We start from the raw sequence: 20050 nt of genomic DNA, 5'->3' as shown, positions 1-20050 counted from the left end.
ATAGAGCATCAGCCTTCGGACTCAAGGGTCCCAGGTTCCATTCCGGTCAAGGGCATGTACCTTGGTTGCGGGCACATCCCCAGTAGGGGGTGTGCAAGAGGCAGCTGATCGATGTTTCTCTCTCATCGATGTTTCTAATTCTCTATCCCTCTCTCTTCCTCTCTGTAAAAAATCAATAAAAAATATAAATAGAAACATCACACACAGTCATCCTGTCTCATTCCTGATTTTAAGGAGAAAACTTGCAGTCTTTCACCATTGAGTATGATGTTGCCTATGAGTATTTCATAAATGAGCCTTATTATGTTGAAATTTCTCAGCATTACAGAATAACCTCTAAATCATTTATTAATCTCTCCTGTATCTTTTAAATGTAAGTAGAATCACATTGATTCCATAGGCTAATATTGACGACACACTACTGATAAATTTGCAATCTGAACCGCAGAATATTTGCACAGGAAATGCTACTGGAGAGGAAGATGAATGCTGATAACTATAAATTTATAATTTAAAAATATATATTTTTAATTAATTTCAGAGAGGAAGGGAGAGGCAGAGAGAGATAGAAACATCAAAGAAGAGAAAGAATCATTAATCAGCTGCCTCCTGCACGCCCCCTACTGGGGATTGAGCTTGCAACCTGGGTATATGCCCTTGACCAGAAAGAATCAAACCCGAGACTCTTCTGTCTGCAGGCCAACACTCTATCCACTGAGCCAAACCAGCTAGGGCTGTAACTTTTTTTGTGACTAACACTCAGCTGCTTTTCTGCAGTTCTGGGTGGTAGTTGTCCGGCCATTTACTTATGGTTTGTATGTGGTTGTGAAAGGCAGCAAGTATAGGTGATTTCCTATGCCACCATCTTGGTTTCTCCATACATAAATTTTTAACCAAAATTATTGGTGCTCTCTCTTCAGTTTACTGTTGAAAGAATATTCAGGTTAATCTCAAAGAAACCAAAGCTAATAGGATGTTATTTAAAGCAAGCACAGCTCATCATCTAGTAATCTTGTGTCCTAAATCAGCGGGTAATATACAAGATGCCTTAATGAGCCAATTAATTGGGAGTTGTTTATTGTGCATGGTCCAGAGGGCGGTGTCTCTTCTAAATCTCTGAACAACACATACAGGAACTTTCCCGTATTTATACTCTTAGTTTGCAGATATTACAAAGAGCTCTGTGTGAGTAATTGTTACAGACAGTTGTAACCTTGAATACATAATGAGTTAGTACTTGTCATAAGAATGTGAAAATCATTATCACTATTAGTCTATATTAGTCTATTACATTGGATGGCGAGCTTGCAAGGTCAGACAGTTAAGTTTATCTTTTTCTATTATTTGAACTAAAAACAAAGTCATCCTATCTAATAACAGACAAATATGCAAATTGACCATACCTCCGACACACCCACAAGCCACGACCACAAGCCACGCTCACCATCCAATCAGAGCGAGCATGCAAATTAACCCATACCAAGATGGCTACAGCCACAGAGAGCAAGGTTTCCTAGGTAACAGAGGAAGCCAAGCCTGCCCTTGCCAGGCCTAAGCCTCTACTCAAGCTACAAAGTTTCAATTATAGAAGGTAAACAAATTCAAACAAATGGTGGCAGAATGGACTTGAGAGAGCAGGCCAGGGTTGCCGCCAGCAACAGGGGAAGCAAAGCTTTCCCCACACCCTGGCCGGGCCCACCCGCTTAAGGCAACAAAGTTTCAATTATAACCCCAACACAAATGGCTGCCAGCCTCGGAGGGAGCAATTGTAGAAGGAAAATAAATTCCAGATATCAGGGCCTCCGCTTGGGTTGCCAGGGGACGTGGCTGGCCTGAAAACCACCACAGATCCCTCGCTCAGGCCGCCCCACACCCCAAGGGAACCCCCACCCTGATCCGGGACACCCTTCAGGGCAAACCATCTGGCCCCCACCCCTGTACCAGGCCTCTATCCTATCTAATAAAAGAGTAATCTGCACATTGATCATCACTGCAACACACAATATAGCTGCCCCCATGTGGTCAAAGATCCTGCCCCCATGTGGACACAAGATGACCACCATAAGATAGCCAGCAGGAGAGGGCAGTTGGGAGGCACCAGGCCTGCAAGGGAGGGCAGTTGGAGGTGATCAACCCTGCAGGAGAGGGCAGTTAGTAGTGACCAGGCCTGCAGAGGAGGGAAGTTGGGGGCAAACAGGCTGGCAGCGGAGTGGTTAAGGGGTGATCAAGCTGGCAGGCAGAAGCGGTTAGGGGCAATCAGGAAGGCAGGCAGGCAAGCAGTTGGGAGCCAGCAGTCCTGGATTGTGAGAGGGCAGTCGGACATCCCTCCAGGAGTCCCAGATTGGAGAGGGTACAGGCTGGGCTGAGGGACAATCCCCCTCCGTGCACGAATTTTGTGCACCGGGCCTCTAGTTTTATAGAATAAGAGACTGTCTTAAAGTGACAGGGTTTACAATGACAGAGTTTACAAGACAAGGGATTATTTAACAATAGCAAAGAATTGAAAGCAGTAGTTTTGTGTTTTTTTTTAAATATATTTTATGGATTTTTTTACAAAGAGGAAGGGAGAGGTATAGAAAGCTAGAAACATTGACCAGCTGCCTCCTCACACCCCCTACCGGGGATGTGCTCGCAACCAAGGTACATGCCCTTGACCGGAATCGAACCTGGGACCGTTCAGTCTGCAGGCCGACGCTCTATCCACTGAGCCAAACCAGTTTTGGCTAAGCAGTAGTTTTTTTATACAAGATGGAGGTGACTATGTTTCAGTAAAAGCCTGGCACAATCACTTAAAATCTCACCAAGGACTTTGCATTTATTCTGTATAACCTGCCTGCTGCCAGGCCATAATCCATGGCTGGTAGAAAAGAAAATACTTTACTTTCATGTTCTTATTCTCTCAGCAAAAGATGCCTGTGGTGAAGCACCAAGATACCAAACTATGAAACCCAAGTTTGGTTTTGGAGTCATTCATACTACTGGGGGCACAGTAGAATATGTGTGTTGCCCAGGATTCAAGCCTATTGTTCCTTTAAATTCCCTCTTTACTGTTTGTCAGGATGATGGCACATGGGCACCTGCTCTCCAGGAGGGTTGTACAAGTAAGTACACAAAATTTTTTATTTTTATTGCTCTAAAAGGTATCATACATTTTAGACTGCATATTCTACTATTACCATGATGGTTTTCTGAGATGGATATAGATTTTAGGTAGCAATATATTTTTTTAGGCTTTGAAGATCTCCAGGAAATTTTTTTAATTTGGACATTGATTCTCTGGGTAAATGTGAATCTTTACCAGTTAACTACCAAGCGTCCAAAATGAAAACCATCCCAACACAGCACAATATTTTGAATTTAATTTAAAAATCAATTTGCAATGAATATTATAAAAATAAATATATTACTCACAACTCGGGTGTTCTAGAATATTTTCAGCTGAAAATTCTCATGAAAAAAGTTGTTAAAGTTGGTCAGGGCTGCCACATAGTGAAAACATTTTTTATAGACGCATGTGGCCTGGGGGAAGGTCCGCAGCTTGCGTCTACAGACGCTTATGGCGCATAATGGGTTAAGTTTGGCCCTTAGCAGCAACATGGATGGAGCTTGAGAATATTATGTTAAGTGAAATGAGTCAGTCAGAAAACATTAAGGACCAGATGTACGTAAAACTGGAACTCATAGACACAGACAACAGTTGGGTGGTTACCAGAGGGAAGGGTGGGTGGTCGCAGGGGTAGTCATTAGTAAAGGGGACTAAGTATATGTGGAAGATGATTTGATTTTGGGTGGTGGGCACACACCCAAATAAAGTAATATAGATCATGTGTCATAGATGTGTACACTTGAAGCCTATGTAAGCTTATGAGCCAATGTCACCCCAAGAAATGCAATAACAATAAATAAGAAAGTGTTCCCATCAGTTTAATAGCACAATGTAGAATTTTTATTTTGATTCCAATCTATTTTGACATTGCATAAAACAGCAAATTTGAAATTTTTCTTTTAGTAATGTCATGTTCAAAGCTACAAGAACCCCCAAATGGCAAACTAGTCTACTATAATGGAACTACCCAGTTTGGTTCACAAGTTCAGTATGTTTGTACTGATGGGTAAGTAAGCTGCTCCTTGGAGGAAGAAGGTAAACATTGCTGGTTCCATTTTTGGTTTGGTTCTCTTCTTAAGCATTTCCATTATGTTGATTTCATCTTGCTGTCTGTGGAACAAGTTGTACTTACAGCCAATCAACCCTTGGGCTTTTTATGGAGACTGAAAAGATGTGCAGTGAATAGAAAAAAAAATTTAACTTGAAGGAAAGCAAAATTGTATCATATGATAAGTAACAATAAGCCTATCATAGTCATTAAAAAGGTAGTAATCCTGGTGACATGGTCCTACATTAAATTATAAGAGGCAGGAGGGAGGGAAAGAGAGACAGGGGAGTTCATCACTTAACCACCCATCGCTGTTGTTGCTGGTCGCCATCTGCAGGGTAATGGGTGGGATGCTTTGGCCCTGCTCACACTCACCTTGGCCTGGCACCACCCACTCACCTGCTCTACCATCTGGCTGTGGTTCTGTTCTCGTGGGGCCCATCAGGGCTGGCAGTGCCTCCACTGCTGCTAGCTCACAGTGCCACATCACCAACACCTGCCTTTTTTCGTGCCTGCCTCTGGTGATAATTGCACATCATAGCAAGCAGTCGAACTCCCAGTGGAGGGGACAATTTGCATATTTTATTATATACGACTAGAGGCCTATAGCATGAAATCGTGCACTGGCCCTCTAGTCCTATATAATGAAATATCAGGTCTAAACCAGCAGTTGGACATACCCCTCACAATCCAGGACTGCTGGCTCCTAACTGTGCACCTGTCTGCCTGCAATATTGCCCCTAAACGCTTCTGCCTGCCAGCCTGATTGCCCCCTAACCACTCCCCTGCTGGCCTGATTGATGCCTATCTGCTCCCCTGTCAACCTGATCACCCCCAACTGCCCTCTCCTGCTGGCTTGTTCACCCCCAACTGCCCTCCCTTGCTAACCCGATCACCCGCAACTGCCTTCCCCTGCTGGTTTGTTCACCCCCAACTGCCCTCCACTGCTAGCCTGATTGCCCAATATTGCCCTCCCATGTGAGCCTGATCACCCACAACTACCCTCCCCTGCTGGCCTGTTTGCCCCCAACTGCCCATCATCTTACGGTGGCCATATTGTGATGGCCATCTTGTGGCAACCATATTGTGGTGGCCATCTTGTGATGACATGAGGGTGTCACGCGAGGGTGCAAGGACAGCATAGGCTTTTATTAGTATAGATATTTTCTTGCAGTATGTGAAATATCCTATCTAATAAAAGGATAATATGCAAATTAACCATCACTGCATCACAAAGATGTCAGCATCCATAGCTACAAGATGGTGGTGCCCAGTGCTCTGCTCAGCCTTGCTAAAGTCCCCCATCCTGGGAATGCTGAGAGCAAGCAGCATTCTTGCTTTGTTCCTGCGGCAATGGAGGGCCTCTGGGCCATGGGCACCGTGAGCAACCACTAGAGGGCTTGCTTCATTGCTACAGTGATGCCCCAGCCATGGAGGGCCTTTGGGGGATGGGGAGGCCAGCCTGAAGCCTCCATGGCTGAGCGCAGGCCCAAAGAGGAGATGGCAGGCCCGCCTGCCTCGGAAGCAGCACAGGTCCCTCCAGGATCTGGCGGGAGCCGCATGAGTGGAAGGAGTGCGGATCCCTGTGGCATGCTGCAGTTCCTGCTGGCTCCTGGGAAAGCAGCGAGTGGCCTACTGTGTGCGCTATTGCGCGATGGGCAACAACTTAAAATATAATGTGCTTCATGTCTCTTATAACATTTTCTGATTCAAACTCTATTTTGCCTGGATGAGTATAGCCACCCTCTCTTGGTTACCATTTGCCAGGAAGATCTTTTTTCCATCCTTTCATTTTGAACTTATTGGTGTCTTTGAATCTCAAGTGAGTCTCCAGTAGACAGAATAGAGTGGGGTCTTTTGTTGTTATCCATTCTGCCTTTTCATTGTAGAATGTAATCCATCTAAGTTTAAAGTAACTACTGACAAGGAGGGAGCTGTTTGTTTTCTTAAAGCTTTTCCCCCCCTTTTTGCACATTCCTATTTTCTTGGCTACTTGATTTTTCTAATAAAGTGTTGGAATACCTTTCTCATTTCCTTCGTGTGTATTCTGTAGTGATTTTGTCTCTAGTTCCCATGTGAATTCCACTTAACATCTTAGAGTTATAACACTACAAATTGAACTTATTCCAACTTAAATTCAGGCGAGATCGGGCGCGTTCAGGGTGGTATGGCCGTAGACCCAACTTAAATTCAATAAATTCCAATAATGAATGCTTATCAGCTCCATCCTCATCCATTTGGGTTGTTAGTGTCACAACAACCCAAATTTCAATTTTAATCATTGAAATCCTGGCTTCTACGCTATTTATTTTCATTGTATGCTTTGTTTCTTAATTTACATAGAAGATAAATATGCATTTACAAACCATTGTTACAATAAGACTAGCTTTAATAATTGCCCTAGTATATACCTAGAGTGAGATATTGATCCATATGGCATGACTTACCAAAACCAAACAACATGGGTTCGGCAGCCTGCTGCAATGAATGTCAAATTGGTGACGCAGGTGCTGATGGAAAAGGAAAGAGTTTTTATTCAAGTGCCTGAGACCAGGAACTTCCATCAAACACCACCCCTACCCCCTTTCTTGCTCAGGCCCTCAGTTCTTATATAGTTAGGGAGGGGAGGGCTTTATTTTCTATCCAATTATCTTGCTAACTTTTGGCACACTTGTGCCTGTCCCTTCATATTTATAGTTTTTGGTGTGCTTAGTGTAAGAATCTCTCCCTATACCAACTTGGCTAATGGGCAAGACTCCGTAGCACTAGGACTGACTGTCCAGGTAATATTATTTACTCTCTTGTGTACTTTAGGACAGCCTTGAACTTTTATTGTAGGTGAGGTATGTGGTAACAAATTCTCTTAACTTTAATTTTTGGAAAACCTTAATATTTCCCTCATTTCTGCAGCACAGTTTTACTGTGGAGAGGTTGAGCTTGTTTTTATTTGTGTCTGTTATTCAATGTCTTCTGGCCCCCAAGTTCCTGTTGGGATCTCTGCTAACTATTTAACCTCTTTTTCTTAGATTTAGCTTTGACATTCTCAGTGGTATCACTGGGCTCAACCTGGAGAGCGATGGTCTTGCCCATCAGGGTACTCACAAATGCCCGCCTCTCTGCAGCTGCCACTCAGCTGCCCCATGAAGGAAAAGAGGACTATGGAACTGGAAACTGCAGATCTGTGCCAAGAGGGCCTGCGAAATATGTACATGCAGTTTCTCTGAGTATTTTAGAGTCTTTTGTCTAGTACATGTTCACTCAGGGCTTTTTCAGGAATAGTTTTTGTTGGTTTATGTTTTCCATTGAATGGGTCATACTTTCCTATTACTTTGTATGCCTTATAAATTCTTGTTGAAGTGGACATTGGAATCTAATACTGAGGTAACTCTAAATATCAAATTATCACCAATTCCTAGGGTTTATTGTGTTATGTTATTGTTTTGTTTTTTATTGTTATTGTTGAAGCGTGTCTCCTTGCTGAAGATCAACTGCGCCTTCTAATGGGCATGTGCATGTCCTCTACTTGTCCCTGAAAGGTTCAGGGTTGGGCCGGGTCATACAAAATGGATTTGGGGTTCAGTGTCATCAAAATAATATTTTGCAAGTGGTCTGACTCGAGAACGAGTCAGTGGTGAATTGGGGAGGAAGCAGGCATTTTATGCGCTCAGGGAGAGCTGCAGATGGGGCTTCGGCTTGACCCAGGTATCAGGACCGTACACCCGTGTAGTTTCACGACCTTGCCCTTTGTCCTTCTGCTGGCTCCAGATGTCCTTTCTCGGGGCGCTGTGCAGGGGTTATTGTCTTCAGGAATCTATACTAATAAAAGGTAATATGCTAATTACACTGGGCATCTTCTGGACCTCCTTCTGGACAACGCCATGGTGGCAGGTGCTGAGGCAGAGGTGATTAGGGACAATCAGACCGGCAGGGGAGGCAGTTAGTGGCGACCAGGTGAGCAGGAGAGCAGTTATGGGGCGATATGGCTGGCAGGGGTGCCATTAGGGGAATCAGGCCAGCATGCAGTGGTGGTTAGGGGTGATCAGGCAGGCTGGCAGGTGAGCACTTAGGAGACGGCGGTCCTGGATTACAGTCAGATTTCTGAGGGTTGCCGGATTGGAGAGGTTGCAGGCCGGGCTGAGGGACACCCCTCCCATGCACAAATTTCATGCACCAAGCCTCTAGTTTCTCTAAGATAACCATTTAAGGGGAGAATGTTTGTGCAAGGTTTAGGCTAGCAGAATGAGCTTTCTTTTATTAGCCCCTACTAAAGTAGAGCCCTGTATCTTGATTCACCTTCTCAACTCTATATATGCAGTTGGTATTTAAATTCACAATGTATATTGTCAGTCTCCTGAAAGGAGAAAAGTGATAAATGAAGGATGGAGCAATGATCTCTGGATCTGTGATTTCCCTGGAAGGATGGTCTTGCAACTTTGGGGGAGGTGTGACAACAATGCTGCCAGCACCTGTCTGCCTCTCTGTGATCATAAACAACAGTCAATTATGCGAGCACAGATCCCAAAGGACGTGGTCTTTTTTGGTCACCCTGGGCCCCTCAGGCTGCTTATAAGCTGTCCAAAGGACACATGCACAACTGCCTGCTGTGGGAGTGGGATGGAAACTGCCACTGTGCGAACAGCTGAAATTGACCAATGTTCCTGCATTTTACCTTTCTAAGAATTTTCATGGAAGATGCAAGCTTTCAACAGACACCAGAATTCCAAAACAGTGACATCAGGCAAATTCTAGCAAAGAATTTTTGTCTATTTGAGAAGACATATTTTTGGTGCTTCCTACCCTGCCATCATTCCAGAATTCTCTCCTAATACATCCTACCTAATAAAGGAGTAATATGCAAATTGACCCTAACTCCACTACACCCACCAGCCACGCCCACCAGCCAATCAGGAGCAAATATGCAAATAAACCCAACCAAGATGGCTACAGCCACAGAGAGCAGGAGGGAGGCTTGGGTTTCCCCAATAACAAAGGAAGCCAAGCTTTCTGCCTGCCGTTGATGGCCTAAGCCTCCACTCAAGGCTACAAAGTTTTAATTATAGAAGGTAAACAAATCCAAACAGAAATGGCGGCAGCCACTGAGCTGGAAAGAGCAGGAGGCAAGGGTTGCCCCCGGCAATGGAGGAAGCAAAGCTTCTGCAGCGCTGGCTGGCCTAGGCCTCCACTCTAGGCTACAAAGTTTCAATTATAGAAAATGCACAAACCCCAAAAGAAATGGCTGCCGGCCACGGAGCGAACAGGAAGCTTGGCTCTGCTGCAGGCTACAAAGTTTCAATTGTAGAAGATACATAAATCCCAGATACCAGGGCCTCTGCTTGGGTCACCAGGGGGTGTGGCCAGCCTGCAAACCACCACAGGCCCTTCACCCAGGCCGCCCCACAACCCAAGGGAACCCTCATCCTGATCCGGGATACCCTTCAGGGCAAACCAGCTGGCCCCCACCCATGCACCAGGCCTCTATCCTATCTAATAAAAGAGTAATATGCAGATTGACTATCACTCCAACACACAATATGGCTGCCCCCATGTGGTCAAAGATCCTGCCCCCATGTGGACACAAGATGGCCACCACAAGATGGCCAGCAGGGGAGGGCAGTTGGGAGGCACCAGGCCTGTAAGGCAGGGCAGTTGGGGGCAATCAAGCCTGCAGGGGAGGGCAGTTAGGGATGGCCAGGCCAGCAGAGGAGGGAAGTTGGGGGCGACTGGGCCTGCAGGGAAGGGCAGCTGGGTGGGACCCAGGACTGCAGGGGAGAGCATTTGGGGGGGACCAGGCCTAAAGGGGAGGGCAGTTAGGGGTGACCAGGCCTAAAGGGGAGGGCAGTTAGGGGCAAACACGCTGGCAGGGGAGCAGTTAGCCATCAATCAGGCTGGCAGGGGAGTGGTTAGGAGGTGATCAAGCTGGCAAGCAGAAGTAGCTATGGGCAATCAGGAAGGCAGGCAGGCGAGCAGTTGGGAGCCAGCAGTCCTGGATTGTGAGAGGGATGTCCGACTGCCAGTATAGGCCCGATCCCACCACGGTGAGGGACACCCCCCCCCCAACCCCCTGTGCACGAATTTCGTGCACCAGGCCTCTAGTTATAATATAAGTGAATGAAGTAGCCTTGGAGGAAAAGTCAGCTGGAAGCATGTATAGGCAGTTTTATTGACTGTAATTTAACTCCATCAAGTGAAAATATCCAATTAATAGTCACAGAGAGAGAGCCTGCAAGGCACCTTGTGGAGTACCAAAAGATTAGGACATAGACCAGAGCTTTTTGACTGGTGTGCCACAAGAATTTTTAAAACATACAATACCTGACTATTTATTTGGGACACTGGCCTCTTTTCTCTTAGATTTTCAACTGAAAAAATAGCTACTACCAATACAATAATAGCCATTCCATGTGAATAGGTCAAAATTATACCAGTTTCTTGCCAGATTAGAAAAAAAAAGAAATATATATATATATATATATATATATATATATATATATATATATATTCATCCTACCTAATAATAGACAAATATGCAAATAGAATGCACCTTCACTACGCACAAGCCACGCCCACCAGCCAAGCCACACCCACCAGTCAATCAGGGTGAGTATGCAAATCACCCCAACCAAGATGGCGGTTAATTTGCATATCAAGACAGTATAGAAAGAAGCCAAGAGCTGCAGAAGGGAGCAAAACTGTGGAGAAGCAAGCAAGCCAGGGGGAGGAGAAGGGAGGAGCGGAGGCAGGGCGGGGGAGAAGGAAGGAGAGCAGGTGGGCTGACGGAAAAGGGAGGAAAGCAGGCGGGGTCGGGGGAGAAGGAAGGAGAGCAGGCAGGGTAGGGTAGAGTGCAGCAGGAAGCCCTATTGCAGGAAACTTCCTGCAACGGGAACACTAGTGTGTGTGTGTGTGTGTGTGTGTGTGTGTGTGTGTGTGTGTGTGTATTTGGTGGCCCTCAGAATTTTAATAACTGTGTTATGTGTGCCATGAGATGAAACAGGTTGAAAATGGCTGACATAGGTTATTCTCAAAGAAGTTTTAGCTTCATTGAGAATCAAGATATAGAGAGAGAGGTGTCCAAGTACCACAGAAATAGAGTTATTCATGATCATTATAAGGAGAGTCCAGAGGGAGGAGAGAGTTCTGTGAATTACAGTCATCAGAGAACTCATCGAGGAGGGGTCTCCCTGAGCTATACCTAGGAAGATACTCTAATCTGGAGTATTCATAACATCAAAAACTTGCCTAGCTCTCACTTTGTTTCAGATGCCAGTTTACCTACTACTTACAGCAACCCCACAATGTATATACTTTTCGACAGATGAGGAATTTAAGAAAGAGAAACATTAAGGGTCTCTTCCTAGCTCAACAAGCAAGTCAGTATTGGAGCTGGGACTCAAATGCAGTCAGGTCAGCTCTTGGGCCAGATCGCTCTGCTCAGTCGTTGCCCTGACAGAGCAAAATGGCATGAGCAAGGACATAGATGTGACAGTGTGATGTGCCTGCCAGATGTAGTAATCACCAGATTGTCAGACAAGACAGGTTTGTTTGTTTGTATGTTATTATTTTTACAGATATATTTTTATTGTTTTCAGAGACGAAGGGAGAGGGAGAGAGAGATAGGAACACCAACGATAAGAAAGAATCACTGATCAGCTGCCTCCTGCATGCCCCCACTGGGGTTCGTGCCTGCAACCTGGGCCTGTGCCCTTAACTGCAATGTAACCCAGGACCCTTTAGTCCACAGGCCGACGCTCTATCCACTAAGCCAAACCAGCTAGGGCAGTGGTCGGCAAACCATGGCTCGTGAGCCACATGTGGCTAGCGAGCCGCAGTTTGCCGCTCTGTTGACTGATGAGTTTGCAGACTACTCAGCTAGAGCATGACAGGTTTATTTTAGTGCTTTGCTGAATGCCAATGTGAAGAATCTCTCCATTTCATTAAAGTGCAGATTCAGTTAACACATTCAATACCTGTCACTTCAGAAACTTCTCCCTGAAGCTAGTGTAGTGCAGAAAAACAAACATAAAAATTTCGTCATTATTATGTGTTCTTGTTAAGTGGTAAAGAAAACAATCATCATTTCTTTTCTCATTTAGTTATTACGTACTTGGAACAAAAATTCTAAAATGTGAAGCCAATGAAACTGAAGTGATATGGAGTGGTAATCCACCAACTTGTGAAAGTAAGCACATTCTCTCTTTAGAATTTACAGCAGCAGTTCTCAAACATTTTGGCCTGGGGACCCCTGTATGCGTTATAATTAACAAAGGCAGCACAGAGCTTTTCTGCAGGTGGGTTAGTGCTCTGATATTTTTTACATTGGCATTAAAGCAGAGTTTTTAAATAATTATTTACTAATTCATTTTTATGAACAGTAATCTCAATACATGTTAACAAATGCAGCATATTTTTGTCCTAAGATCAAACATTTCCAAAACAGTGGGAAGAGTGTCATTGCTTTACATTTTTTCTAATCTCTTCAGTATCTCGCTTAATGGAAGACCTCCAGATTCATTCTGCGGCATTGTCAGACAGTCTGAAGCCACTGGAAAATCTCACTGTACACTCTAAGGATGACAGTGAGAAAAGACAAAATCGTGGTATACCTGTGAACCACTGACTCAGGAACCAGTCTAGCATTTCTCAACTAGCACTGAGTTTTCCTAACTCAAAAGTTTATTATCTCATTAAATTACCAGTGTCCCTTATGATTGGAAAAACTTAGCATAGTATTACAGATAAATACAAGTGTTTCATACAGGTATTGTTTATGGCTATTTAAGAAAATGGGTTTTATTCCAAAATTTTATTTTCCTATTTATGATTTGAATTGGGATAATACATTTTTTTATTATTATTTATGATTTTAATTGGGATAATACATTTTTATTATTAAACTAAGTTTCAAAAGAATATTAGATTTGCAACTAGTTTGTAGAAATCAAATGATAATGAACTTATTGAATACAGTTCATAGGACATTACTAATGCTATCTGAATCTTTTACTTTTTCTTTTTCTTTTCCTGTCCTCTTTTTTCTCTTTTTAAGAGATTTTTTGTCAGCCACCTTTACATATACCAAATGGACTCTTCACCAATAGCCACAAGCGTATATTTGAATATAACGAAACAGTTTCTTATAGTTGTAAGACTTCGACTGCAACAGATCATTATACACTTGTCGGAGAGAGGACGCTTATTTGTATTGGGCCTAACAAATGGAGTAGTAAGCCTCCTGTTTGTAAAGGTAATAACATTTGCATTTCTTTCCCTCTCATTTGTAAATACTGTGGAAAGATTTATGAACTTTTATTTTGTTTTTATTTTTTAAAATAAAATTTTATTGATTGCAGAGAGGAAGGGAGAGAGGAGAGAGAGATAGAAGCATCAATGATGATATAAGATAATTGATTGACTGCCTCCTGCCCTCGCCTTACTGGGGATAGAGCCTCCCACCCGGGTATGTGCCCTTGACTGGAATGGAACCTGGGACCCTTCAGTTTGCAGGTCGATTCTCTATCCACTGAGTCAAACTAGCTAGGGTGACTTACCAACTTTTAAATACATTGGCCAGTACTTAAAAAACAAAACAAAACAGAAAAAACCATCCATATGTTTTTCTCCCTGTTAAATAGTTTTTAATGTAACTGTTTATGTGTCAAATAATAAAAAATAATTGTACTTGTAGAGTCTCCCACTCTTCACCTCACATGTTCTTGGCATTGTTGCTTATGCATTATTAATTACTATCTTTATGCATGTATTACATTTTTATTTATTTATTTATTTTTTTGGCTCGGGAGCATCAAAAAATCCAAGCTGGGTTTAAGGAAGTTTTTTTTCTTTTTCTTTAAATCTTAATTGTTGAGAGTATTACAAATATCCCCCTTTTTTGACTCCATTGCCCCCATTACCCAGTTTTCACCCCTCCTCAGGCTTTCACCACCCTAATTTTTGTGTCCATAGGTAATGCATAGCTACATATATAAAAGCCTAAGTGACCGGCTGACCAGCTGGTAGCTCTGATGCCCAATGACCATAAGGGGCAGATATGCCGACCGGTAGCTATGATGTGCACTGACCACCAGGCGGCAGACATTCAAAGTGAGAGCTGCTGAGCTGCGGTGACTTGGCAGCTGCAGTTCTTGGGTGACGCACCTGGAACCAGAGAGGTGGGAGCCCTATTCTAGAGTGGGCCACCAGAGAACCACCCTCTTGCAATCCAGGACCCCTCACAGGATATTGCAGAGCTGGTTTCAGCCCAATCCCTACAGGCCAGGCCAAAAGGACACAACTGGTACACAGATCTGTGCACTGGGCATCTAGCATGCATATAAATTCTTTGGTTGATCTCTTCCTGCCCATCTCCCCGCTTCCCTGTGAGATTCCTGAGTCTACTCCATGTTTTGATGCCTCTGTTCTATTTTATTCATGAATTTATTTTTTTCATTAGATTTCTTGTTCGTTTGATTTTATTTTTAGTTTCAATTGTTGATAGATATACATTTATTGTATTTCTTCTTATTCTTTTTTTAATGTTTTTTTTCTTGTTGTTGTTGTTGTTGTTGTTGTTGTTCTTCTTCTTCTTCTTCTTCTTCTTCTTCTTCTTCTTCTTCTAGAATATCCTTCAACATTTCATGTAATATTGTTTTGGTAGTGATGAATTCCATTACATTTTTTTCACTGGGAAGCACTTGATCTCACCTTCAATTCTAATTGATAGTTTGCTGGGTAGAGAGTAATCTTGGTTGTAGAACCTTGATTTTCATCACTTGGAATATTTCTTGTCACTCCCTTCTGGCCTGTAAAGTTTCTGTTGTGAAATCAGCTGATAGTCATATGCATGCTCCCTTGTAGGTAACTAATTACTTTCCTCTTGCTGCTTTTAAGACTCCTTCTTTGTCTTTAACCTTTGGCATTTTAATTATGATGTATCTTGGTGTGGGCCTCTTTGGGTTCCTCTAGTTTGGGACTCTCTGTTCTTTCTAGATTTGTACTAGTAAGTCCATTTATTTTCACCAGGTAGGGGAAGTTTTCTGTCAAACTAAAAATGTTATGTTTTAATATTTGGCAGAACACTTCCTTTTCAGAAATGTTTAAGCCACTCTCTATGCTAATTTTTGTACATGAACTTTTATTGTATTTTATTTTTACCATTTTAACCATTTTCAGTGTACATTTCAGTGGCATTCAGTATCTTCATATGGTTGTACCACCATAACTTCTATATATCCTAAATTGAAACATTATTCCCATTAAAAAACAACTCTCCATTTCCTTCTCTCCCCAATCGTGGCAATGACTATTCAGTTTTCTATGAATTTGACTATTTTAGGTACCTCATAAAAGTGGAAGCACTTCTGGCTTATTTCACTTAGCACAGAGTTTTTAAGATTCATCTACCTTGTATCAAGTATCAGAAGTTTATTTCTTTTTATAGTTGAGTAATATTCAATTGTCTGTTGTTTCCACCTCTTCTATTTATTTTTTAATCCATTCACCTGGTGATAGACACTTGGTTTGTTTCCAACTTTTGGCTATTCTGAATATGCTTCTCTGAAAATTGATATTTGCGTAACTGACGCCTATTTTCAATTTGCGGTGGTGGGGCAGTATATACCCAGAAAGAGAGCTGCTGGGCTATGTGTTTACTCTTTGAGGAGCAGCCATACTGTCTTTTATGGCAGCTGCACCATTTTACACGCCTACCCGTGACCCAACAAGATTCCAATTTCTCCACCGCTTTACCAATGGTTGTGTGTTGTTGTTTTTTATATACTAGACTTCCTAATATATAGAGAGTAATATCTCATTGTGGATTTATTTTCATGTTCTAATAACTAGTGATCATATTTTCATTTGGTTATTGGTGTTTTGTGTATCTCATCTGGGGAAATGTTTCTGCAAGTCCTTTGCACACTTTGATTTGGAGTTTTTTTCTGTCACTAAATGTAGGAGTTCTTTATGTGTTTTGTATATTAATCCCTTATCAGGTGTATTATTTGCAGATGTTTCCTCCTATTCTGTGGGTTGCCTTTTCACTCTATCTATAAGGACCATTGATAAAAGTTTTTGATTGTGCTGCCGTCCATCCAATTTATCTATTTTGTTGTTGTTGTTCTTGTCTTTGCTTTGGGTGACAAACCCATAAAATCATAGTCAGATCCAACATCATGAAGCTTGTCCCCTGTGTTCTTTTCTATGAATTTTAGAGTTTTATCTCTTTGATCCACTTTGAGTTCATTTTTGTATATGATGTAAGATAAGGATCCAACTTCATTCTTTTGTATGTAGAAATTCAGTTTTCAAAGAACCATTTGGTGAAAAGATTGCACTTCCCCCGTTGAGTGTTCTTAGCACCCTTCCACACAATCATTTGACCATATATGCAAATGTGAGCTCTATAATCTATTGCATTGGTCTGTCTGTATTTATGCTGTAGCACTGTGTTTTGATTATTGTAGCTTTTGAGTAAGTTTTCAAATCAGAAAATGGGAATTCTCGCAATTTTGTTCCTCCATTTCAAGCTTATCCTGGCTCTTCCTAGTCCCTTGAGGTTCCATATGAATTATATGTTGGATTTTTCTATTTCTGCAAAATGCATATTCAAGATGGTGATGGGGATTGCATGTAATCTGTAGGTTGCTTTGTGTAGTATCAACATCTTAGCCATATCGTGTCTTCCAATGCATGAACACAGGATGTCATTTCATTTATTTATATCTTCTATTTCTTACAGCAGTGTTTCATAGTTCGAGTGTAGGAGTCTTTCACCTCTTAGGTTAAGTGTCTATTTAAGTATTTTATTTCTTTTTTATCCTCAACCAAGGATATGCTTATTTATTTGAAACAGATGGGAAGGGATAAACACAGAGGGAGGGAGAGATGGAGAGTGAGGAAGAGAGAGAGAGAGAGAGATGTAATTGGCTACGTCCTGTAGGAAAAACCCAGGACCTACATTATGTGCCCTGACCACGAATGAGCCTTGTCCTTTTGGTGCGTGACACTACAGACCAACTGAGCCTGAACCACCACCCGTCAGGGCAGTATTTTACTCTTTTTTGATGCTATTGTAAATAGAATTGTTTTCCTCCTTTCCTTTTTGGTTTGCTCATTGATAGTATATACAAATGCAACTGATGTTCACTTGTTGATTTCATAGACTGCAACTTTGCCAAATTTATTTATCAGCTCCAACAGGTGAGTGTGCATGTGTATGTGTGCAATCTCTAGTTTTCTACTTAAATAAACATGTCAGGTGGTTTTATTTCTTCCTTCCCAATTTGGATACTTTCTTTTCTTGCCAAATTGCTCTAATTATAAATTTTGATATTATGTTAAATAGAAACATCAGCCGAAACCGGTTTGGCTAAGTGGATAGAGCATTGGCCTTCGGACTCAAGGGTCCCAGGTTCCATTCCGGTCAAGGGCATGTACCTTGGTTGCGGGCACATCCCCAGTAGGGGGTGTGCAAGAGGCAGCTGATCAATGTTTCTCTCTCATGGATGTTTCTAATTCTCTATCCCTCTCTCTTCCTCTCTGTAAAAAATCAATAAAAAATATAAATAGAAACATCACACACAGTCATCCTGTCTCATTCCTGATTTTAAGGAGAAAACTTGCAGTCTTTCACCATTGAGTATGATGTTGCCTATGAGTATTTCATAAATGAGCCTCATTATGTTGAAATTTCTCAGCATTACAGAATAACCTCTAAATCATTTATTAATCTCTCCTGTATCTTTTAAATGTAAGTAGAATCACATTGATTCCATAGGCTAATATTGACGACACACTACTGATAAATTTGCAATCTGAACCACAGAATATTTGCACAGGTAATGCTACTGGAGAGGAAGATGAATGCTGATAACTATAAATTTATAATTTAAAAATATATATATTTTTAATTAATTTCAGAGAGGAAGGGAGAGGCAGAGAGAGATAGAAACATCAAAGAAGAGAAAGAATCATTAATCAGCTGCCTCCTGCACGCCCCCTACTGGGGATTGAGCTTGCAACCTGGGTATGTGCCCTTGACCAGAATCAAACCCGAGACTCTTCTGTCTGCAGGCCAACACTCTATCCACTGAGCCAAACCAGCTAGGGCTGTAACTTTTTATAATACCTTAAAGGAGAGACATTAACATTACTTATATAAGGAAATTAAATTATAAGAGATTTTATGAAAAGACAAACAATCCAAACCTATGAATTTAGGCGTCTGTAAGCTTTACTATTTGTTTCTTCTTTTAAAATTATTTCTTTTTTTTCTTTTAGCAACTTATACACCCATTGATGAAGCACGAACTAGAGCTGCTGACTTAGGTATTATTTTGGTTATAAATAACCCTCTATTCTGAGACCTTAGAGTTCTCCATGGAAATATCATATTTCAATTATCTCCAGTTAGGGGAGAAACAACCTGTCATGTGATAGCTGACATTTGTATTTATTTTTATGTTGGAGATTCCAGGACAAATGGAAGCAGTAGTATGTGTAGACACATGCAGATAATACAGCTTTTAAGAAGTCCCTCCAACTCAAATTCCTAGTGGGGTGAGGGAACTTTCTCAATTGCTGTGTTTATTTGCAGGTTGAAATATAGAAAACCTGATGTGCTTTCCATGGATAGTGCTATTTTGTAATGGCACTTTGTAAATAAATTTTCTTTCTCTTCATACCTTGAATACACACGCCTTAATGTACTGTAAGTTGGGTTAGTTTTCTTCTACAACAGGCTGGTGTATCACACTTTATTTAGGCTCACGTAGTTCACACAATATATGTTAAAGGAAAAAACAAAGTATAGTTGAGGCTGTTACATAAAATATTAGGACTTTTGTTGAAAAAAATGAGGAAAAATATGTATTAGGTTTCTTTACATTAGACTAGTTTAGCAAGGTTGGCCTTTTTATACAATGCACTTTAGGCCCGTTAAGCTTTTCCTGTGAACACTGTTGTCAAAGGGTCATTGTGCCAGTAAATCCAAATCCATTTTTATTCACTAAACACTTGATTTTTTAAAAATGAAATAAAAAGAGCAGAGGTAAACAAGACATTCTATGCTTTGACCTAGAAGAATTTAATAAAAATAATGGCAGTATAGAAGCAGAGGTACTACTGAACAGCATTTCTAAGATTTAAGATCTTGTAGTACTACTTATTGCTCTCTGGACAGTCAAAAATGCATGTTCAAATTTCTATGCATAATTTATCCGTGTGCCCTGGTGTTTCATTTGTATTCTTATAAAGTTTTTGGTAATTAAGACTGTGTCTTAACTTGGGGGTAGAGGTGTATGAGGAAGGATTTTTAAGATAATGTATAGTTGTGAAGAGTGCAAAACAGGTTTAAGTAATCAATTAATAGAACTACTTTCACAGCTTATTCCACAGACTCACTTTTAGTGGAACAACATAAATGAAATTTATAACAAAATCATAAGAATGATAGACTGGATACTGAATTAAGCCTAGCAGAATGAGATAATACATTCTTAAGATAACTTTTCTCTAATGTAGTAAGCTTTAATTTTTGTAAAAATTTTTCCTAACTTATAAAAATTCCAATTTTTATAATCTGGTGGGGTTATTACAGCACAAAACAATGACAAGGGAGGTCCCTATTAAGAGTTCCAGAAGTTGGACCCTAAGCCTGGAATGGTATGAGAGGGACTATGTGATCAAAATGAGCTGGATGCACTAGCTGTCACACGAAACTAGAATGATAAACTTGTCTTTGCTGTAGTTCACACATGATCTGATCAAAATTAAAATATGTCAACTACGTGGAGACTCACATGTTCTCAATTACCTTCAAACTGGCTTTTTTTTCCCCTCAGATGGAGGACTCATTGCTGTGCTTGTTCTGACTGTACGTAAGTGTTCCCAATTTGGATGCC

General features: G+C 41.5%; 1 protein-coding gene across 1 annotated transcript in view; it reads left to right on the top strand.

The window, feature by feature from the left end:
- Positions 1–20050, top strand: part of LOC129148000 (complement receptor type 1-like) — a 110525-nt gene that overhangs the window by 58338 nt on the left and 32137 nt on the right. The window contains exons 10-13 of the mRNA XM_054712228.1: positions 2904–3101; positions 4010–4112; positions 12245–12330; positions 13198–13395. Coding sequence (XP_054568203.1) covers positions 2904–3101; positions 4010–4112; positions 12245–12330; positions 13198–13395 — 585 coding nt within the window. The remainder of the gene's footprint in view (positions 1–2903; positions 3102–4009; positions 4113–12244; positions 12331–13197; positions 13396–20050) is intronic.

This window comes from Eptesicus fuscus, chromosome 22 (assembly GCF_027574615.1).
Source record: "Eptesicus fuscus isolate TK198812 chromosome 22, DD_ASM_mEF_20220401, whole genome shotgun sequence".
Taxonomy (NCBI): Eukaryota; Metazoa; Chordata; class Mammalia; order Chiroptera; family Vespertilionidae; genus Eptesicus; species Eptesicus fuscus.
Note: the sequence above shows the minus strand (reverse complement) of the source record. Positions and strands in the feature narration are given on the sequence as shown.